We start from the raw sequence: 24,131 nt of genomic DNA on the forward strand, positions 1-24,131 counted from the left end.
GTAATGTAAAAAGCAAAAGTTTTTCACTGCAATTTCGGTATGTATAATTACCAGGGGCTTCTCAAGCAAATCCGTAAAGGGGAGACTTCTTTACAAATTTAACAGAGTTTGCGTGCCCCCTTCATTTTTTTCTTTCTTTTTGTTTCATCTGTTTTAACAAAAATATAAAGAGGGGGCGCTCACCCGGTGCGCCCCCTCTGGATCCGCCTCTGTATATTTGCTAGTAAACATATGAAACTTCATTATTTAATTTCTAATGATATAAGGCAATTAATGCTTCATTCGCTCAAGTGCGTTTTTCTTTTGATGGTTGTGTGGGTATTCATTTCTGTGCTATTTAATTTTTTTTTTTTTTTTTTTTTTTTTTTTTTTTTTTTTTTTGTATAGCCGGATTATGTATATGTGCGTAGACTCTCGGCTGTTCTTCGTGATATCGTTTTTTCAATGTTTTTTTTTTTTCTAAGTTAGAGAAATAATTTTTCTTTATCGTTAACTTCGGTCACTTTAGTACGACCAAAATGATTAATAATCATACTACTAATGACAAATAATCGTCTTCATAAGTTGAAACACACACACACACACACACACAAGAATTCAAACTTCTATTTGATTCAAACCACTCAGATGACACTAACGCCTATCTTATAACTCTGGCACGCTTGACACATCAATGACCTTACACCTCTTTCTTCCATGTACACAGTGTATTGTGCTTGCACTGTGTATTATGATTCAGCCACGTGGTTCATATGCGACTAATATGTCACTGTTCGCAGCCCAGGACTTCGCTGGTACTAAAGTCATATGTCTCACATCAATACAACATGAGATAGAATTTATTTTTCACATCACTCATATTAAAGTACATCAACATCAAGAGTACACAAATGTCACAAAACTAACTTCACCCTCTTGTACAACTAAAACTTAGATACACTATACTACTTGATTACACTTCCAATTTGTTTTATTTGTATTCAATGATAGATCTTCTCGAAGCGCAATACATCCTATGCTTTGAGATTGCAAGGGTCAACATGAAATACAGATTTTTTTTTCTTGTACAGTTTTCCTCAATATGAATAAGTTTATTGACTTTTCACACATATTTCACACAAACTTTTATCAAAACACAGAAAATCAATAAATGCTCAAAATGTTTGTGAAAGAATTGTGATGATCAAATTCGTGTCTTATTTATAGAATGAGCCTCTCTCCAATACTAAGCATACATTATGAAATAGAACAGTAACGACATATTTTAAATCAATGATAAGCATTGAATAAACATACAACCCATATCTTTATCATAATGCTGTAGGTCTACTTGTTCCTATAAATCGTAATGCGTAATGTTTGCCAAAGGCATGAAAAGTATGGTTTGATACTCCTTTATGGTGCAATTGCCAAGCTATATATAGGAATCGGTAACGGAAAGTTTACCATCGGAGCGAACCACTTCTGTAATCCCTCTATCTCTCCCTCTCTCCTTCTCTTCGTGGTGTTTCTAAACCCATCAAATTTTATTATCTTCTTCTTCTTTCTCTATCTTCATTTCTTTCTCACCTCTCTGTTTCCATGTCAAGAAAGTCAGGTTGCAGATTCCATCTATATCAAGCGCTATGGTGTTTCATTGTATTCTCTTTCAGTTGCCAAGCAGTGAAGTATTCGATATCGGTGACGAATGTGCCCTTGTGGATTAATCTTCAAGAAGTTCAATAACGACTCTTCAAATGACCCAAAAATATATGCACAAAAATCTACAACGTCAAATCATAGTGGCAATGTGCTGCAACTTGAGGTTAGGCACACTTCCATCTCGTGTTATTTCCTCTCACTAATTACGATTTCGTATGGTTTCAGTAGACGCCCGGCGATCGTCTTCGGGATGAGGTTGATCAGGCTCTCACTCTCCTTGCCTGGTACCTTGGAGAAGGTGTAGTTCTGGAGGAACCAGGAGAAGATGAGGAAGAGGTCGGCCTTAGCAACCGCCTCTCCGAGACAGCTACGGCGACCCGCTCCGAAGGGCATGAAGCTGGGAGGGTGCTGGCGGACCGTTCCTCCATCATCTAGAAAGTGTTCTGGGAGCGAGTAGAAGATCACAATAAAATATCTATTGGCCGGAAAATAATGATGGTTTTTGAAGTAAATGAATGCTTCAATACATCAAAGTCAGTAAGGATGTTCCTACGAATTCTGAAAGTAGACCCCATACCGATGAGAAGCGCCAAGTGACACAGTGCCATGACGTGACAAGACATATCAGTCAGTGTGACATGACGTGACGTGCCAGGACACGGCCAGACTTTCTCCTAGGCCTTTAGTTGGTGCCCGGGTTGGTGCTATTCTCTCTCCCGTATGCTACGTCAAATACAAGCGTTTTTGTCACTTCCTATTTTAATCACACTGTTTCGAATGTAATAACGCCTACTTTGGTACCGTTAATACTCTCAGACTCGTAGGTACAATGTATATCGCGGCATAACTCAATAGGCGCATCCCACTATACTGTATTAGAGATAATTAGAAACAAATATTAATCGTGAGCCAGCACATATTGGTCTTTATCAGATTCTACTTTATTTTTCTGATTGAGATATTTCCCTAATTTCCGTGCAGAATCTGTAGGCTCATAAATGTCTTGGATACCATAGGTCCTAGGATCGCCTACCTGGCTTGAAGGAGTCTGGGTCATCCCATTCCTGGGGGTCAAAGTGCATTGAATGAATGTTGATGCCCACCGCCGCTCCTTTAGGGATGATGTAGTCACCTATTTCAAGTAATCAATGAGAACCCATCATTGTCCTTACGTCCATAAAGAGGTGACTGCGACTATTTCAAATATACAATTTAATATTGTTTAACAATCAAGTTTTACTTTTATAGGACACGATCGTTACATTTCCGTAATGAAATTCCGAAATTTGAATGTATCTATTTAAGAGATTTTCTGGAAGTTCATTACTCTAAATCACAGAATAAGTTAAATTGAAAAAAAAAAATCGTTATTTCTATTTTCTTTGGTTTGCCGCTGAGAAGATTAATTTAGAAATTGTGTGACTGATGCATCAACTGACGTATTTGACGTGCCTATCGATCGATACTCACGTATCTTGGTATCGCACATGGTCGAATGTGGCAGACCTAAAGGACTGATCGTGCTGTACCTCATCACCTCATACAAATTGGCCTCGGTGTACGGCAGCGTCCCGCGGTCCTCGATGGTTGGCACTCGATCACGGCCGACCACGGCGTCTATCTCCGCCTGGGCCTTCTTCTGAACCACAAGGTTCTCGGACATTAAGGCGAATGCCCAGTACAATGTGTCAATGGTAGTCTGTGTTCCAGCTGGTAGCATATGCGAGAGAGAGAGAGAGAGAGAGAGAGACAGAGAGAGACAGAGAGAGACAGAGTGAGTGACTAAAATGTCTTGCTGAGTAGAGACGAGACAACAAGTAATGTAATCGAGCCACTGGTCCTCCAGATTTGGGGTTAGGCACAGGCCTAATAACCCTGTCTTTTAAAAAAAAAAAAAAAAGAAAACGAAAATGTTACGGAAAAACCGAGAACCAAAACCCAGGAACCTCAGCCGTGATGGGCTTCCAGTTTCATCAATTGCAGTGGTGAAAGCCGCAAGGAAGTCACAGACAGGAAAACGCAAGTTCTAAACACCGGACATAGTACTAAGATAGGCTATTGAAATGTAAAGACACTGTATGAACCGGGAGAGCTGGCACAAGTGACAACAAAATGAGGAATTATCAGATAGATACGCTTGGCATTAGTGACTGCAGATGGATAGGATCTGGTAAGATTACCACCAGCAGTGGAGAGACTGTCCTGTACTCTGGGAGAGATGACAGTCAACATCGTGAAGGAATTTTATTTATATTGAGGAAAGGAATCGAAAAAGTCTACTGAAATGGAAACCTGTAAACAGTAGGCTGATCAAAACTGGACTGAAGGGAAAGCAAATCAATACCTCAATTCTCCAATGCTATGCTTCAACCAGAGAAAGTGACGAATTCGCTAAAGATGATTTTTATTAGCAGTTTCAAGTTGAGTTCGACAATATTCCAGGACATGACATGAAAATTGTCATAGGGGATTTGGATGTAAAAGAAGGTAACGACAACACCAGCTTTGAAAGAGTTCTGGGGAGGCATGGCTGTGGAAATATGAATGACAGTGGTGAAAGGCGGATTGACCTTTGTGAAACAAACGATTTGGTAATAGAAGAGACACTTTTCCCCACACAAGAACATTCATAAACTGACTTGAATTTCACCAAACAGCAGAGACAAGAATCAAGTCGACCACTTAATGATAAATGACACCTGGAGACACTCACTCTCGATGTCAAAGTCGGGAGAGAGGCCAATGCCAGCAGTGGCCACTATCTAATGGTAGAATCACTATAAAGAGTAAAACCGAGAAAAACAGGTATCAAGAAAACAGGGAGGGGACAGTATGATGTTCAGGAACGGAAAGATCCCAAGACCAGAACTTCCTTCGTTCTGGAACTGAAGAACAGATTCCAGGCTTTGGCAGACGTTGATGACACTGTAACCTAAAAATTGATAATATGTGGGAGAAAACCAAGATAACATTCGTTCAGATAAGCGAAGAGTGCCTAGGTTACAAAGAAAAGGAGAGGCAAGAATGGATATCAGCATATGAGGCAAGAATGGATATCAGCAAATACATGAACACCATAAAGATACGAAAGGAAATAAAGAAGCTTGTTATCAATGCAAAGTCAGAACGGTTAAACAAAGGAATACAATATTGCAAGTATCAGGAAATGACTAAAAGAGTAAAGGAAAAGGCGAGATCAGATAAAAGGATCGATACTTATATAATAATAATAATAATAATAATAATAATAATAATAATAATAATAATAAGGTCTTATTTACCCAGGGTAGCCTCTTCAGTGTTGCCACTGCTCTACCAGAGGGCCCTGCTATTATTATTACCCTAGCGTTGCCAGGTACCCATTTATACACCTGGGTCGAGAGGGACACAGTGGGTAAAAACATCTTGTCCAAGGACGTAAGCACTGGGCGGGATTCGAACTCGGGTCCTGCGATCGGGAGTCGGGAGTCTTATCCACTATGCCACAGGGCCCCCTAGACGATCTAGGATCCCAAGCAGAAGATGCAACGAAGAAAGGGTAGCAGGGTACAAACTTACCAAAATAACAGTGGAAAGTGCAAGTGAACGGCAGATACACCAGTTCTTAACAAACAAGGCCTGAGAATTACTACAGAAACAGAACATTTCAGTGAAATGCTGAATAGACCACCGCCATTTCTAGAGGCAGACAATAAAGAAACAGAACAGGACATCGACATAAGCACTGACCCCCACCCCATATAAAGATGAAATCATCTCTGTCATTAAGTCAACAGGACAACCTCAGTGCAGAACTGCTTAAAGAGCCAGATATTGCAGCTGGATATCTTGGACCACTCTTTACAGCTATGTGGGAAATGAAACAAATTCCGCACGATTGGTCCGAAGGTGTAATTGTCAAAATTCCAAAGAAAGGAAACCTGAGGAATTGTAATAACTGGCGTAAATTTACTCTTTTATTGATGTCTTAACAAGACATTCTCAAAGATCATCGTAAAATATTTGACAGATGCAGTTGACCAAGAGCTTAGAAAGGAACAGACAGCAGGGTTCCGCAGAGGAAGGGGGTACATTGACCATTTTTTTTTTGTACTGCGTACTTATCACCGAACAATGCACAGAATGGCAAAGACACATCTACGTTAATTTCGTCGATATGGAGAAGGCTTTGATAGCATCCACAGAGAGAGAGAGAGAGAGAGAGAGAGAGCTTGTGGCAAATTCTGCGCATATATGAAAAAACACAGAAAATGGTTGTAATCATGTTTATTTTTATTTTTCATGCTGTGTAGGAGACAGGGGTATAAAGTTTGAAATGAAGTCTGGAGGAAGGCAGGGCGTGTCAGGACGTGTCATGTCTGCACATCTCTTCATAATTGCCTTTGACTCGGTAATGAAACCAAGAACTGAAGAGCACTCTAGAGGCATCAGATGGTCCATTTTCTCAACCTTAGAAGACCTTGATTTCGCTGATGATCGTCTATACTTTCTCACACACACACCAACATGCAAGCTAAGACATCACGCCTGAGTGAGTTTGCACAGCAAGTTGGCCTAAAGATGAACGAAAGTGAAACAGAAGTAATGACACACCAATACAAGTGAAAACGGGGAAAAATCCTATCTACAGAAGAAACCATACGTTGGTAGCATTGTGAGATGTGATGGAGGAAATTCCCAGCCAGTACAGCCTTCAGAATGTTGAACAAAATACGGAGGACAAAACAGTATAGCACAAGAACAAAGTTTAGGTTTAGATACCAAAGCTGTATCCTCTCCACTTTGTCGTATGGATCAGACTGCTGGAGAATGACAGATTTAGACTTCATTTGTTTGATGAATTTGTTCCTTTACTTAGCATTGATACCTCAAGTTTAATCATAAACATCATACAATACCTTATATATTTCGTAAACTTTATTACATTCTCGACATCTTGTATTCTTGCATGTTTCGTCATTTTTGACACTGACATATTGCACTAAAAGCCTATTATATCTTTGGAATCTACATCCTACCAGCCTTGCTTTTTAGTAGGTTCCTCATATCACACTTCACTTATATGTCCTTACATATTCGTGCAATTTTGTTTCAAATTGACTGTTGTGTTAAACACTTATTTTTCTGAAATCAAATGGAATATAAAACTTGTATCAAATGTGGAATATGGAACATGAATTAAAAAAAACAACAACCAAACTGTCAGTCTTCCATACACGAAGCCTCAGAAGGATCCTTCGAATTTTCTGGCCTAACAGGATATCTAATGAAGAATTACTTTTACTCATTGTATTGTTATCATAGGAATTGTTGTAAACTGCATAGAGACTTCAGTGTAACATACGCTATATAAGCAGCATGTATTATTATTATTATTATTATTATTATTATTATTATTATTATTACTCTCCAAATGTAATCAAGAAGACATGAGTACTATTGTTCTGAGACGAAGATGGAAATGGATTGGGCATGTACTCAGGATCGATGCTCAAAATATCACTCGTGTAGCACTTCACTTGGACACCTGAAGGAAAGAGAAAGCGGGGACGTCCCAAGACCACCTGGAGAAGAACAGTGGAGTGAGAATTAAAGGCCCTAAAACATACATGGGAATCTATCAAGAAACTCGTCCAGGACCGTCAGAAGTGGAGGATGTTCGTTGCTGGTCTTAATGCCAATAGAGACATACCGGGCAGTAAGTGAGTATTTCAGGACAGAATTTTGAACAAAATGCTAGTATTTCAATGGAAGGTGGATATAAAACCAGAACAAACGAGATACAAGTGAGTAAAAAAAAGTGAACCAGAACAAATGAGATGAAAATGAGTGAATATGAATCACATCTAACGACCAGAGGGAAAACTGTCGCTTTCAATGATGGTTATAGAAAAGTAAAAAACTAGAAATTTCTTCGGTACATGTAATGATTTGTTTCATAGTAAATGTTCATCCATTTTGATATGTGCATAAGGTATTAAAAAGAAAACTTCAAAAGAATTGTAACATGCAGCAGGTCAAACTGATTATCAAATTCAATCACTGAAATAACACGAAACACATTTATATGAGTCAATAGTTGATGGAGGTTACTACATGTTTGTAATTTTTCGTAGGATTAAAAAAAGTGAAAGAGTAAATACTTTTAAAGCGATGACAATATCAAACGAGATCATAAACTGTCTGATTTCTTTACCGTTGAAGATGTCCATTAGAGTCTGTAGAATGTGGTCATCGGTCAGTTTGTCCACGTTTTCCCCTTCTCGCTTTGCGTCTTCTTGGGCCTTCAGTAACATGCTGTAGAAATCGCTGATGTTGTCTGGAAAACGGACACCGACGGAAAAAAGTATTACTTTATTCATCATGTCAATTTGTAATGAATGTGCTCAGTCTCGAACACAGCAATAACGACGTTCTTGATTTCTCGATTTTGAAAGTAGATCAACCAAAACATAAGTTAGCACATGTGAAATGACCGAATACCTTCGACAGGTATTGAGTGAACTGCAATTACATCTGAATTCCACAAAAATACAATTTAATGTAATTTGCACATTTCTTTCATTGCGTTACTGACATAATTATGTTCAGACAAAAATTATTTTCCCTTCCACGTGATAGAAATAAGACAGATGTTCTTTTGTTATGCTGAAAACATGAAATTGATAATAGTGGGATTCTCTTATAGAAGTATTATTGCCAGGTTAACCTACTGTGATATCACGAATTGTAGTAGGGCCTACATTGCATTCTCCTTATCCAGCGATGGAAGTACACAGCATTCACATTTCAGGCAACCGTGGACAAAACCGTAACGGGATGGACGTGAAACAACACAAGCAGACAAGAGGACGGGATTGGCAAAAGGGATAGGTCGTGATAATGCGTTTATGGTACATGTAGAACGAAGCCGAAGTGACAGCACTTGAAACTTGGGGTTGTCCGAAATTGGACGCGATATTTCCGTTATCTCCCATTCCCTATAGATCTCCTTATACGTACTTAGTTCGTATGACGAAATAAAACGGAGGACTGTGTTCTATTTCTGCTCTGTGCTTTTGTGCAATAGTAACAATCGCCTGTATGATGATAGCTTACCAGGGTCGTAAGTTTTCTGTCTGTGTTGCGCCAATTCAGATTTAATGAAATTCTGCATCTTAGCGGTGATATCTTTGATCATACGGGGCCCACTTGTAGGGACGTATTTGGCCCAAGAGAAGACGTCGGCTGCGAGACCGAGACCCAATTTGGAATTGGCCTCGTCATTCAACTGCATCCATTCCTTCACGTTAGGATCATGAAGAGCGTAGCTGATGATGGAGAGTATGAGTAGAGAACCATAAAACTGTTTAGTGCTGTCAAAAAGTAAAAACATCGACGACGTATAGATAGAGGTTAGTACTGGTTAGTAAAGAGGTTATAGTAAAGATTAGGGTTAGGGTTAGGATTTAGAGTTAGAGTTTGGGTTAGGGTTAGGATTAGGTTCAGGATTAGGATAGGGTTAGGGTCAGGGGAAGGGTCCGGGGTAATTGTCCGGGGGGTAATTGACCTAGACCCGTATAGTACAGATTATGGGATTCATATCTTGCTCGAACAGGATAGATTAAGACAGAAAGATTTTCTCTGTCTTTATTTTTTTCCTCCGGAAATGTCTATAGAGGGTTAACGCTTACATAATAAAAGAGAAGAATCTCACTTTGTGTATCTTTTTCCTGTCCGCATGTTCCTCTATTTATGGAGCATTATCTCAAATCTGCAATCACTGTGTATATGCATGGCAAAATATATCAAATCATATACATATCAACACACATCAATGGCGTGCGTTTATGAGCTCATTGTGTATGTTTTCATGAGATCACCCGGTGCTTATGCCGTGTGTAATACAATGTGTACCTCTTTCCATAGCACATCTGTGAGAGGACATTGTACATGATCAGGGTAAGGAGGAGTCGAGGGTCGATCGGTTTCCCGTCATTCTCGGCTAGCTCCTTCTCCACCTTCGGGTACACGCTGGAGATCAGCTTTTGCAGAGGTTTTCCGGTTGCGAAATGCCTTGAAAATAGAACAGAAAAAATGAACAGAATACATATTGACAACTGGCGACACTGGGAAGAGTAATAACGTAATCATGATGTTGGTAGACTACTATCACCAATAACAATAGTATTAGTGATAACGGTAGTAGTGTAGACATTTACAAATAAAATAGAAATGCAAACACACTACACAGTACACTACAGTAAACTAGTAAACTGTACACGTTATGACAGGAGTGTAATGATTTGATGTAAAATATACTCATGAAGAGTGACCATGTTGTCTTTAACGGGTGCTCACTCGCGCATGACTCAACACAAAATCATAACCATCACCATTTTCACGCAGAAGTTAGTCAGCAAATGTAAAAAAAAAAAACCCTGCCGAATTATTTTGCTCAAAAAGATTTTATTGAAAAGTGACGTTACACGCTGGGTTAGATTTGTTGTGTGTTGCGTAACTAGCAAAATAAAGAAGATTTTTGGATTTTAAAGAAAAAAAAAAAGGTTCAACTAAACTATGTCAAAGTACTTTTCAGTCTAGATAAAGTACTATTAAACGGAAAGTCGTCTTACATACCTGAGTGCCGTGTGTCCTAGTTTCCTGTGAAGCTTCCATGTCTCAGAGTAAGTTCTGAAGGCGATGTCCTTAAACCCATCCGTGAATAGCTCGGCTGCAATAAAATCATAACAGAAAGTAATAGTTAATGATAATGGTTAATGAACGATGGCTAATTATAAACTTCCTTCACTTTCTTCCTCACCTACCATGATCTTTGATATAATCCGAACTGTGAGCAAGGTGAGTGTACATCATGTAATGTTCCACTTCACATTGTATAATCCATTGTATAATATACTCAGACTGTCAGAGACAAATCAATACCAATACGTCTTGTATAGTCATCAACAACTTGTGCTTTCTCTATAATAACATTGTGAAAAATGGAAGCAGGAACAAAATTTGATTACAAGAAAGGCGAGGATGACACAAGTTTTACGTAAAAAAAAATCATGATATGGCTACAATGATCAGACTAACGATTATTTTTTTTTAAAGGTCAAAATAGATTATGTGACAATCTAATTTGGCAGTATGGTGCTGCACACTCAGCTAACCCATTGTCAACGTCTGGCATTTCTAAGATTTTTCAGCAAACAGCAACTGATTCTTACCCGAGTAGAAATCGGGGCGTCCGGCAAACTCCACACCCTGCTTTATCAAAGCTTCCTTTATGATGTCTTTGCGATTTAAAATCACCATCCACCGCTGTCCAATCTTGAGGCCAAAGATGTCACCGTACTTCTTGGCCCATTTACCGAACACTACCTCTGGGCTGTCAGTCATGTCTTTAATATGATATAAGAGATGAAGAAACTAAAATGTCTTGAACCCAGTGAATGAGACACTTTCACTGACGCCTGGGTATAATCATATCAGTCATTAACAATGGACAGTTACAGAGATATACATCCAGTATTATGCAAAAAAAAAAATATATATATATATATAAGACGAGAACACGAGCACCGGACTAAAAAGAAAACACAAAGAGAAGAGAGAGAGAGAGAGAGAGAGAGAGGGAGAGACAGAGAGAAGAGACAAAATGGGACTGCTTGAAGAAAACACATATTTCTATAGCAATAGAAGCAGCAGAGAGCGGAAGTTTAGGTTCATAGAATAAAATGAATGATCATACCGACTGGCTGGCATAAGTGCCATTAAAATTGGATATAATCTCTTATGTCCAATGAGCATGTGAGGCGAGTCACAACCTCACAGGCTCACAGTATGAAAATTAGAAGAGGTTATGACACGCTATCATGTCCTCACGACCAGTCTCTATTAAACCTGCACAGAAAGGTTCACTGCATCTATTCTTGATTTCGATGAAATGAAAATGCAACAAACTAAACAAAAAATATTACTGTTGTAATAATTTGGCAAATATAACTTTATGGTTCTTATGGAGGGATTGTATACTCTTGTATACGATATTGACACAAAAACGTAATTGTTGTAAAATTGTCGCCACTGCATGAACCAATGGGTGAGTTGTAGGGAGGGGATTCATTTACTTTTCTGACAGTGCACACATTGTTGCTGGGGGAAAAAATCTTTTGATCCGAAAACTCTCCTACTCCATTTTATAGAAATCTGGGGTGAAACATTTATCATTCGCTCTTTTGACATTACTATCCATTAGCGAGGATTATACAGTCAACAGAACGTGGATTGGCGACATGCAAACTCACCATAGATACTACCCAAAATAGGAAGACCCCGCGGTCCTGGCGGGAACCTGCTTGGTCGGCTGACGCTCCATATTGCCATGGAGACCAGAAGGACTCCAAGAGTAGCTGTGATGGTCAACCCATTGACCTGTCCGAGACTGGACTCCGTCAGCGTTCCTAGGAAGTCGATCATGGTGGTGACTGCAGCCGATCTACTTCACTCTGATCTGATCTCTGCAGTATATCAGTCGATAGGATGAAATTTTATTTGTGTGCGAGATGACATATCAATACGTTAATTCAGGCACTCAAACACCGTTGTGTAAACATCTGGACTGATATTAATGAATAGTTATCTCTGACGATTAGCCTAAGTCAGGGAGTAAAGGATAATGTGCAAGGTAACAAAATAATCACAATGTAAGGCCAAGTGCATGTGTACAAGCCATTTTAGTGAAATAGAATACATGTATATAACAGGACCATAAGGCGAACTGACCTTCTCAGACAATCCGATTCCCTCCGAGAGGCGCTTGGATGGGAATTACATGATTAACTTTTTCACGATGAAGAATCAGGTTTGTGGGTGTGAGCGCAGAAGTAGAACTGTATGGGTATAGTGCAGGCCACATATCGCAGTTGTGATTTGTGTGTATATACATCTTTCAGATCAGCAAAGCGCAGCCGAGAGTAACTGCACACAGTGCGATGGCGGCCAGTGTCGCTTACCACGGCGTCGGGTCGGATTGTAGGCCGAGCGGTGCTGACACACAGGACAACACTGCATGTGCACATCAAAGCAGGGAGGTGGAAGAGACCTCTTCCATCTCCCTGATCAATCTGATATTGTTGATTGTCGCGTGATATGTCGCGTCATAATACATTTAGGATTACCCTAGAAGTATGTACAATTTTATTACGTAGTGTGGTGTAACTGGATTTCTCAAGTTAATGTTTTTTATCTTTTTTTTTTTGGAGGGGGGGGGGACATGGTGTAGCGGACATTTCAGTCAGCCTCACGGCAATCACATAACACCATAATCACCACGCCGAGTCGACATCATTAATTCACGCAATCACAATCGAAGTGCATGCGAAGGAGAAGGGCACGAACGACCGATACACACAACGTACAATACAATACAATTAATGTACCTTACAAATTTTCTCGAACTACCCGAGGAAAGCTGAGCTCGGGTATACCCACGTACGACTCGACGCATGCCCCCCCCCCCCCCCCCCCCCCAACTCTTACGGTCATGGCAGAGTCCCTAGGTCACGGGGTCACCGCACACCTACGTCCTACTAGACGTACACGGGACACTGACTTGTCCTGATCTAAACTCATTTCATGACAATTGAATATACCGCGTGATATATCAATAAAAAAAGTAATCCAACTTTAGAGGGCTACTGTTTCATAAATACGGAGAGCGCAATGTTGGTTAAGAGGAGGGGGAACTCTTTCTCTTTCCATTGATACCTAATTATGTTGGAAAACGACATGCATGACTGAGCATATTAACTCTAAAGGCAACAATGACAAGTTGCACTTTTTCCAAGTCATCATGAAGGAACATTGCACGTCTCACTGAAGTGCACGAGACCTGTCAATGTAAGTAATCCCTCACGACTGCGGGTTTGTGTTTATAGGGTTTTCTCTCACTTTTTTATGGTCCATAACCTAAACCTGGCGGATAACCTGGCCATTCCCACAAAGGCCAAACCACTCAATTCATTTTCTCTGTTCATTTTCAATTATACATGGTATGTCGCTGCGAGCTATGTGTGAGACAAAAAGAGTTCGATAATATTATCAGTCAATGTCATCCGTTTCATCCAAGCATCATCACAACTTTGACAATAATAAGGACAATTAATGATCTTTATTACTGAAAGAAACATACATAAGAAGTCAAACGACATAGTTAACACTAACACATTATCATGATTGAATTCTTACATTACTGATTTCATCCTTTCGCAATTATGACGTACGTAACGTGACGGAAATTTATATGAATTCTGCGTCTATTGTGAAATTGCATTGTCTTCTCACTTATTGCAGTTAAGATCAACTGTCAATCTCTACATGTAACGCCGTCATTACTTAATAGGCTCGAAAATTTACAATTGTCCATACCTAGAGTGTCATTTGCCTGCAGGGTATCTTATGATTCTTTGCCTTTTATTAATACATGATTTGATTGACACTGTTATGTCGCTGTGGTGGCGGCCGTGTTGTTTGACCACAAAGTTACATGTCTTACATTATGACAGTGTTATAGAGATTAAATCGATATGTGTAGGCCTATTGCTTTCTCGCTGTTGTTTTGAAGGGCGCTCTCGTGCGACGGATGACGCTTAGAGGGGCATCATCCTATTGCATGTACATACTAAACATCTTATTACATACTGAACATTTTGAATCATTTTTTTTTCTCAATCACTATGCAGCTGTATTCAACACCAAGAACCATCGTCCCACCCACGCATTTCTGTTTCTTTTCAGTCTTCTTACAGTCATTCGAATTTATTCGTTGTTACTCGAATACCTATTCTAGAACATAAATTGGCGTTTTTTTTTCACATATCACATGACATTATGTGTATAGCTGCGATTTTCTGCATTTTAATGATTGCTTCCTTTCTGACAGTAAACTGATTAATCACCACTCAATTGTTTTGCATCTAGAATAGTAAGGAAAAGACAAAGTAATCAACAATAATTCACCTTAACATAAGTGTACAATAAAACAAACATGAAAGCAATGCTATTCTCTTTGTCATGTACAATGTATACTCAAATATCGTCATGATGGTCATGTTTCCTACTTGCGGCAATGAAACTCGTGTTTGAAACTCTCTCTACGCCTTACTCCCTTTCTACTTATCTGTCTTTCCTTTCTTTTTCTTTTCCCGTTTCTCTCTTTTTTTTCAAGAAAAGACGGTTTGCAATTTTTTCATTTGATTTTTTAATGTTGTAAAGCCTGTCAATGATTTCATTCTCAAACATTGCAGCAATGAAGTGTTCAATATCGATGATCAGTTTAGCATTGAGGTTCATCTTACACGGAAAACCGGAAACATGAAATGTTGCAGTTTCTTTTGACATTCTTTATTCGTTCTCATTTCGTTAACAAATACGCATTCGCATATTTCTAAAGTGAAAGCACATCAAAATAACAACTTCAATACATTAAACTGAATTCATCAAGCATCATATACACATGAGTAACAATGGTGGTATCTAATAAAAGAAGAAATAAGATATGGACTCCTTTAACCCCTTACAAATAATACTTTCATTGCCATCGAATTATTTGAAAATGACAAGAAATAAAACAAAACTTTAAGATACCATATCGCATTTGTCAATGTACCATTTGTCTTCAAAAATGTTCTTCGCCTGTTTATTTCCTCTTGCTGATCACAATTTGGTATGGTGTCAGCAGACGCCCAGCGACTGTTTTAGGAATGGTTTTGCAGAGGTTCTCGCTCTCTTTGCCCGGTACCTTGGCGAAGGTATAGTTCTGGAGGAACCAGGAGAAGATGAGGAAGAGGTCGGCCTTAGCAACCGCCTCTCCGAGACAGCTACGGCGACCTGCTCCGAAGGGCATGAAGCTGGGAGGGTGTTGACGAACGGTTCCTCCATCATCTAGGAAGTGTTCTGTAATCAAGTATTATTTGGATAGGAATGGAAAGTAGCTCGTTCGTAAATTGGAATATAATTATCATGATGACATCATGACATTAGTGGAATTGGTCCTGTCTGTTGCCCACTTGTCTTACTCTAGAAATGCCAGGGCGTACAGTTATCGCGATTTACTGAATGATCAACTCAAAGTACAATGTACAATTATTGTATTCGGGCTGTATTACCGTCCCCCCTCCCCCCTCCCCCCCCCCCAAAAAAAAAAAAAAATCAACGCATTATACATTGCTTTTAATTGGCAAATCTTATTACTGAATGGATTGTTTCAAACATTGTTCCAAATAATGACTCTTTGTTACGAAACAAGAATAATTACTAAATTTACATAACATTCTCTAAGCAGTCATTGACAGGATAGTATTATGTTAAAATCAATATTTTTTTCCTTTTGCGAAAGAGAAGAAACTTTGGAAAAAAGACATCAGACTCTACAAATTTTCTTAAAGTGAACATCGCGTTACTGAATAAGCCGTAGTACTATTTTTTGAACAATTCAAGTGTTGTTGTCGGGGGTATTTCTAACAGCAGATATACTTTAACTGAAAGAATCTTTCGTTCAAATTCATCAAAATCATATTTCTTTGTATAGGGTGTTCTTTTCACGTGAGAAATCAAAAGAGTGTTTCATCAAATAAATGCGCTTAGACTCATTATGAAAAAAATAACAAAAATAATGTCTTTCAGACTAAACTTGTAATCCCAATTCTGTTGGTAATGTTCTCTCTTGCGGTAGAATGTAGGAAGCTAAATTGACATGTCGGATTTTTCTTTGATTATTTTTCACCTCGGGAAACATCAATGAGATCACTGCCTGCACTGACAAGACTTTAAAAAGTGTAACAACAACAAAAATCGAACAATGTTTGCTTATTTGCATTAATCGTCCTACTCAATGACGTCAAATGATATACAATTCTCTCAGGGATTTACCTAGATAATCTGTTTTTTTTTTTCACCTTGATAGATTTACATGCTGGTATGTCAACGATGCTTTGTTGTTGTTATGTTTGTGTCTTCGTGTGCGTGTGTTTGTGTGTGTTTGTGTTTGTGTGTGTGTGTGTGTGTTTAAGGCCCGGTCACACCGCCAGAACTTTGCTCGAGCGTTCCTGGAGCGGTGAAAAAGATTCATCACCGCTCGTAACCGTTCTCCACCGTTTAACAGAAGTTGGCCTCCGTTAAGGCAACGCCGTATACGCTCGGCCACCGCTGATGGTCCCTCCTACCGCTCCGAAAGTTTTGAGCTGCACAAAATATTGCGAGCGGTGAGGAGCGGACAATTTTCCGTTCCGGCAAAGTTCACCACCGCTCCAATAACGCCCAGTCAAAGTTTGGCACCGCTAGACGCAAGTTCGTGGAAGCTTGGGTCCGCTAGGCCAACGCAGAAATCTTGAACGCTGGACCACCGCTGCTTCGCCAGCTTTGCCCGGGCGGTGATTAATTGCACAAACTTTGGTGGAGCGGTTGTAAGCGTTTTACGAGCGGACACGGTATTGCTGGAACGGTGTCGGGCGTTGAAGCAGCGATCCATTGCGGTGATGAACTTTGGTTTGGCGTTGGTATGGAGGTGTCGGAGCGGGACCACAATTTGGCTATAAATACGGGGAGAAATGGACCAGGAGCCTATTTGTAATCGAACTGCCGTTGAGTGCAGACCTCATTTACATCGAATTTGCTCAAAGTTACAGTAAAACTGTAATACCATGGATGCTGAGAGACTTGCTATGATTGGTGCACTAGTCCAGCAGCAGAATCTTCTTGGAGGCTGCTGCCTTTCCTTCTCCAGCCTTCCTCTTCTTTTGTCCACGTGGCATGATGAACTTCAACTATCGACTTCTATCAAAAATCTATCAGAACTTCTATCAAAGCGATCCGTTCAGCTCCGTAGTCAAAAGCGGTATGCCGCTAAACCAACTTTAAACCCCCGCAGAGCCAACGCCCGCATGCGCAGAACGCCGCTCTATCAACGCTCGCGTCACCGCTAAACCAACGCTCGCTACCGCTCGCTACCGTTAAACCAACGCTAAAGCAACGCCGGCTTCAGCGGTGCACCGCTAAGGCAACGCCCGTGTTTTCGATTTTTTTTTCCATTTTGTGCGCGGTGACGAGCGTTGTCAAAATTCGGCCCCCTCTCCCTGCCGTTCAAGGAACGCTCCAACAAAGTTCGGGCGGTGTGACCGGGCCTTTAGGAGGTTCTTTTCACCTGGCTTGAACGATTCCGGATCACTCCATTCGTCGGGGTCAAAGTGCATGGAGTGGATGTTGAGCATGACGGTGGTTCCTTTTGGTATGGAGTAGCCACCTATAGGGGAAATGGGGAGTGTGTTATTACAATCATAAATGTGATTCACTGTGAATCAAAGCTGTGCCACAAGAAATATCCGATGGGAGCAGCACACATTATTGCCTCAGTAAACTAACACGACTTTCGTTATCGCTGATGTCCTAGCGACTTACATGAACCGGAGAAATACATTCACAAAATAGTTTATGGTCGCAAATGCATTTGCATTATTCTGTAGGTAGTCAGCATAGAATGGTGAACGATAAACCTTGTCTTCATCCAAGTTCGTAATAGCTTGTCTTTCGGTGTTGACTCGAAATCTTGATTGCGGTAATGCAGTGAGAGAACTTACGAAGTGTAGTATCGCGAGTGGTGGAATGAGGCAGGGCCATTGGCACAATAGTGCTGTACCGCATCACTTCGTACAGTGTGGCCTCGGTGTACGGCAGCGTCCCGCGGTCCTCTATGGTTGGTACACGATCAGGGCCGATCACGGAGTCGATCTCCGACTGGACTTTCTTCTGCACCTCAGGTGTCTCGGCAAGGCAGGCAAAAGCCCAATACAGTGTGTCGATAGTGGTCTGAGTACCAGCTGGATTTGAGCGAATAGATGCGGGATTGGTGTATCAAAATGGCGGATGTGAAACTATTATTCATGGACGCTCGGTTCAGAAAATTGTGTCAAACGAAAGACATCTTTAAAGCATAATATTACCCCTTACACTAAACGGTAATAACATGTCTCACACAAAACAGAGTTGAAACAACAGTAGCTGACAGTGAGGTGAAAACAAACACATATACACATTAATTATGTATACACACAAAAACGCAAAGACAACCTGTCATCATCATCACCGTCATCTTCATCATCATCATCACCATCATCATCATCATCATCATCTTCGTTATCTTCGCTGGTGTTGGACAGTTCACTTCCTTCATGGTTTTCTTCCTAACCATGCTAACCCTTTGGTCGATGTGGGTAATATCAAGGAGGTTTAAGAGTAAGTTTGAGTTCCAACTGGCTGTAATTATTCAAACAGTTGTCAGATTTCTATTGATGTACAAAAGAATTTAACTGGTGCATTTGTGCTTTTGATGATCGATGTTCGAAGCCGCCGTCTTGCTGAGCAATCTGAAGATTCATTTGAACGTTAACATAACATTGGCTATATTTTGCTTATTTATTTCTTAAATGAAATAAAATTTCTCTTAATGATAAAGCATGTAAAACAAAAATCAATCCAGTGCAGAAATTTGTGCAAAAGTGTAAATCAGAGCTGTATCATGTAAAACTGTTTGAAACTGTTGACCATCCTCGAAAGCCGGTTTTATCACTTTTCAGCTTAATTCCGACAAATAAAACTGACCTGGAATAATCTTCAAATATAATTCTTTATTGATAGATATATGAGATTAGTGCCTGGGTATGCCAAGTCGAGTAATTTTCATCTTTATTTCAGCATTTTTTGCGAAATTTCTATTCGCACCTCTCGTATCTGTACCACCTACCTTGTATAAGAAGGGATAGCGAAAAGTAATTACCAGCACAAAGACATATCTTCCTTAGAAAGTGGCTGGTGATTATGCAATGAGACACGAGTCAATTGTCTTCCTTTCTGCGTGGCAGATCCTGTTTGGCACATGCTTCAAATATTTTTGAGCGGCGGCATCGAACATCTAGCAAAGGAAATAAGACAGTTGTGACTCCATTCTCTTGAACCTCGTTGTAATATCAACCACTCTTCTGTCTTCTTTGATTGTTTCTTCCTATGCCTTTCTGGGTCTTCCACGTAGGATTCTTCCCAGCAGCTAACGGGAAATTCCGTATCCTCTACAGTGAACGGGTATCTTCTCTCTTTATTAGCCATAGTTGTAGTCTCACCTCTTCTGGCATCTAATCCGTCTCCAAGGTAACAGAACTTGTCCACATCTTCAAACTTCCTATTCCGGAGTCCGAGTTCCCCTTTTTTTTTGTGGACGTGCAATAGTTCTCCGTCGATTAATGATGATTATGGTGGGGTTTTTTAATATTCTTGAATCAAGTATCTTCTTATACTTCACTTAATTCTCATACTTCACATCGATCATACAGTATAAGATTTGTTGACCAATACCTCCGGAAATCGTCAGTGTTTGACGATAGAATTGTGACGAAATAATTATGTGAAGACAGTTGAGGCGAGCAGGTTCACCCCCTTCCACCCTCACCCCATGGGGGAATCCCCCTCATACTTATCTCAGTAAACGCTTGTCATAAACATCATCATACAAAAATATGAATTGGGCGCAAATTAGGGCGAGGAGTTACAAAAAACAAGATTATGATACAATCGACAGCTACATGCATATTTATTTTATTTTTGTCTCATCAATTACCAGAAAATATATCGATGATTGTCATCAAGATGTGAGCATCGGAAAGCTTGTCCACATTTTCACCTTCCCTTTTGGCGTCCTCTTGGGTCTTTAGCATCATGCTGTAGAAATCATTGATATTTTCTGAAATGAAAATGAAAAAAAGACAGAAAGAGAGAGAAAAAGACAAAAGAAAGAGAGAGCGAGAGAGAAGAAGAAGAAGAAGAAGGATTCATTTTAAGCAGCTTTAAAGATATTTTGCACATACGTTTTTACAAAGAAATTTCATTCAATTATTAACATTCAGGTACAAATAAATGTCACATCATACGACACATAAAGACAAATAATACAATTTGACAGACAGCTACAAGCAGTCTAAATCATATGAATAAGATTCCAGTTAATATTGGATTTTCAGACATATATTCATCTACTTTCTCCGCTTGTTTTAAAAATTAACAAAATTGGCGAAAATCTAATGAGATGGACTACATCTAGTTCTAATGCACCAGATGTAGAAATGACATGTGTAAGACACATTTTTCGAGACAAGCATTGACTAGCGGGAAATTGTATGCAATTATTGTAACAGTGAATAATGACCATGAAATCATCAGTAAATTGTACTCATGATTTACAGTATAATGTTTAAAGTTAATGTTTATCATTCTCGACAGTGCACCAGCACAGAAGTGTTAGAAGGGGTATAATCTGCTTCAGTCATATTTCTAGTTTACTTGCCGCTTGTTATTTAAAAGCCTTCTGAATAGACGCGCGATGTGAATCACAGTACCAAAGAAGCTTATGGTACATTGCATTACCGATAGAGTTCTTTGGATAGCACGCAGTGACCCGACAGATCTTTGTATATTATCATTATTATTTTCTTCTTCCTTTTTTACCATGAACCCGCCTGACCAGTGTGGCATCTATTCATTATCTGGGTTCACATTTACATCACCCGTATTTGCAATTAAGTACACAGTACAAAATACACAGGGAGAAAACGAGAAATTGCATGACTCTCATCGGATATGCAGTAGTTAACTGTTTAATGATTACTAAATCACGTTTTTTTTTTTTTTTTTTTAGTAAGTTCTTCCATCAAGACATCTTCTTTAAACCTACGAATACCCAGTGAATGAAAAAGGAAGAATTAACCTATACCTGGATCGTATTTCTTTTCCCGGTGCTCGGCCAACTCAGCGCTGATCATATCTTTGAAGGCTTCTATTCCTTCCTTGATAAGGCGTGGACCCGAGGTTGGTATATACCGAGCCCACCAAAAGACGTCTGCCGCCAGACCCAGCCCGACACTTTCGTTCCCCTCATCGTTTATTTCCATCCATGCTTTGACTTTCGGGTCGTGCAGCTCATAGCTACAATGGAGTTCAACAGCTGAAATTGTGAGGAAATACTCTCAATTCTTTCAGGAAATGAATCAAATCTAAACTGCAGCGACGTTGATACGCCTTCAAAGAGAAAAATTGTAATTAAAGCGATAAACAGTTATAAGTAGAAAGAGTTTCGTTGCATCAACACATTTTATTCAGAGCTCTTACTCTGAGTTTTAATTCAACAGACATGCTAACTTACCTAAATGTGTTTTGAGATTGTCTAAAATGTTAGTTCAGATCAATTACTATTGAGTATTCTATTTAGATATTTAGAAGATGTAGTCATGAAGAGCATCTAATTGACAGATTTTAAAATTTTGAAGATCAAAATTTTATTAATCGATATCCAGTTTCCAATTGAAAACTGATGAATGGGAACAAGAGTTAGAATATTTCAATGAATTCAAAACTGAAGGATATATCATAAGATCAAGGGCCAATTGGTAAAATACGGAGAACAAAATGTAGAATAAATTCATGTCTTTGGGGGGAAATCAATGTTGACATACCAAGCCAAATTTATCTACTAGGATGATATCATACTGAATTGCAGAAAAGATATACGTAATGCTGAAAATTATTTTTCAAGAAACTATACAGCTGAAAACCCCCATTAATAAGTTTGACTGAATTTTCATCATTAAATCATCCGAAAATTATTTACAGATTTGCAAAAAAATGTGCAGGTGAAATTTCACTTCAAACTTTACCCTATAGTAACACCACTGGTACTTATGGTTTTCACTCTGAATTCTGTCAGTTTTATTTGATACTTAGGACAAAGTCTCATTCAAAGTCTTCATTATTTTTTTTTTACACAATAGAGTAACATTTGATAAAAGGAGATGCGTTATGTATCGTATTTCACATTAGGATAAAGATCTATTATATCTATAGAATTGGCGACCGATACTGATTTTAGATACAGATTATAAAATAATTGCGAATTATTTACCTTAGCTAAGTTTCAGTTAGGGAGGAAAAAGCAAATTGAAAGAAAATCAGTGAATAACAGTAACGAAATAAAGACGCAACAAGAAGATGCAATATCTAATTTGTTCGACATCATCAGAGTATATCGATATTTACACCGAAAACTATGCGACAAGATATTTCAATCACTTATATCTGAATAGAAATGGGTAGATGCCATTTAGACTAGTTTAAAAAGTACAATTTATTCTCTGGAAATCTACTCTGAATCAAAAACTTCGTTATTTGGCAATACAAAATGTTATATAGAATACAATGTACTAGTAATTAAGGTTGATAAATAATAGGCATATCTGACCATCATCTCTTAGTACATTATTTGTTCGAGCTCCATAGAAACAATATCTGGGTTTTCTCTGTTCACAATTTAGAACTTTTGTATGTATTCATATATTCAATCTGTATTATTTCTCTGACATTAAGCGCAACATGATGTAAGAAGGAATTCCCATGAGTGAAATAATTGAATAAAAATGTGTTTCTACGTGAAGAGAGAATATGCTTGTCATTTTTATTTTAAACATAAAGAGATAATTCGACGGGAGGTTAGGGCTTCTACCAACCTTCAGTAATTTTTCAATAATTCAATGATCAGAAAACAAGCAGATGTTACGGTATGTCACGGTGTGACTACTTGGCCTGAAGAAGTCCAACACAGGAGTGGATGGAAGCTCGCCAACAAACTTACTAAGGGTTGACCTTTGATCATCCCGACCAATGAATTTTTTTTTGTATCATTAAGAGACAACACGTACAATAAATCACAGTTCTTATATCAAAGCGACTCGACACAAAACGTTGTGATGTACTAATGACCTAAAACAGCAACAAACGAACCCAAACGCGGCTGAGAAGGAGTTCACATGCAGGTAAAGAAAACATTTTCACATCAAGATACCTCATCCCAAAGCACATCTGTGTGAGGACATTGTACATCAGAAGGGTTAGGAGAAGTCTTGGGTCGATCGGTTTTCCCTCATTCTCGGCCAACTCCTTTTCCAATTTTGGGTAGACATTGGTAATCAGTTTTTGCAAAGGCTTGCCCGTTGCAAAGTGCCTGGAAATGAAGCAAGATGTAACTAATAAGTTAATTTGTTGAAGTTCACGTAATATGAAGTGAATGATTAAACAAGAATAATTTTGAATAAATTCAACTGGACGAAAGACGTACATGTATACATTAGCAATTATCCAATTAAACACACACACACACACACACACACTTTTTTTTTTTTTTTATTCAAGTTCCATATTCCACATTCCATATTCAGGCTTCATATTCCATTTGATTTCAGAGTAAAATATGTATAACACAACATTCAATTGTAGACATAATTTCACAAATGTATAAGGACATGTAATAAAATGATGTGTAAATATGAGGAACCTACTAAAAAGCAATGCTTGTAGGATGTAGGTTCCAAAGAAACAATATAAGCGTTTAGTACAACATGCTAAATTACGAA

At 39.0% G+C, this 24,131-nt stretch overlaps 2 protein-coding genes across 2 annotated transcripts in view; both read right to left on the reverse strand.

The window, feature by feature from the left end:
- Positions 1 to 795: 795 nt before the first annotated feature.
- On the reverse strand, positions 796 to 12,126 carry LOC140226283 (steroid 17-alpha-hydroxylase/17,20 lyase-like). The gene is made up of 9 exons (XM_072306781.1): positions 11,937 to 12,126; positions 10,857 to 11,030; positions 10,261 to 10,354; positions 9,538 to 9,696; positions 8,740 to 8,951; positions 7,838 to 7,960; positions 3,112 to 3,351; positions 2,675 to 2,773; positions 796 to 2,084 (listed from the first exon to the last, which is right to left on the reverse strand). Exons 1-9 carry the CDS (start codon positions 12,106 to 12,108, stop codon positions 1,828 to 1,830), a joined length of 1,530 nt encoding a protein of 509 aa, XP_072162882.1. The 5' UTR covers positions 12,109 to 12,126; the 3' UTR covers positions 796 to 1,827.
- Positions 12,127 to 14,845: 2,719 nt separating this feature from the next.
- Positions 14,846 to 24,131, reverse strand: part of LOC140226284 (steroid 17-alpha-hydroxylase/17,20 lyase-like) — a 29,343-nt gene continuing 20,057 nt past the window's right edge. Inside the window, exons 4-9 of the mRNA XM_072306782.1 lie at positions 23,564 to 23,722; positions 21,443 to 21,654; positions 20,294 to 20,416; positions 18,264 to 18,503; positions 17,831 to 17,929; positions 14,846 to 15,585 (exon numbers count right to left, since the gene is read on the reverse strand). Coding sequence (XP_072162883.1) covers positions 15,329 to 15,585; positions 17,831 to 17,929; positions 18,264 to 18,503; positions 20,294 to 20,416; positions 21,443 to 21,654; positions 23,564 to 23,722 — 1,090 coding nt within the window. The 3' untranslated portion in view covers positions 14,846 to 15,328. The remainder of the gene's footprint in view (positions 15,586 to 17,830; positions 17,930 to 18,263; positions 18,504 to 20,293; positions 20,417 to 21,442; positions 21,655 to 23,563; positions 23,723 to 24,131) is intronic.

This window comes from Diadema setosum, chromosome 3 (assembly GCF_964275005.1).
Source record: "Diadema setosum chromosome 3, eeDiaSeto1, whole genome shotgun sequence".
Classification (NCBI taxonomy): domain Eukaryota; kingdom Metazoa; phylum Echinodermata; class Echinoidea; order Diadematoida; family Diadematidae; genus Diadema; species Diadema setosum.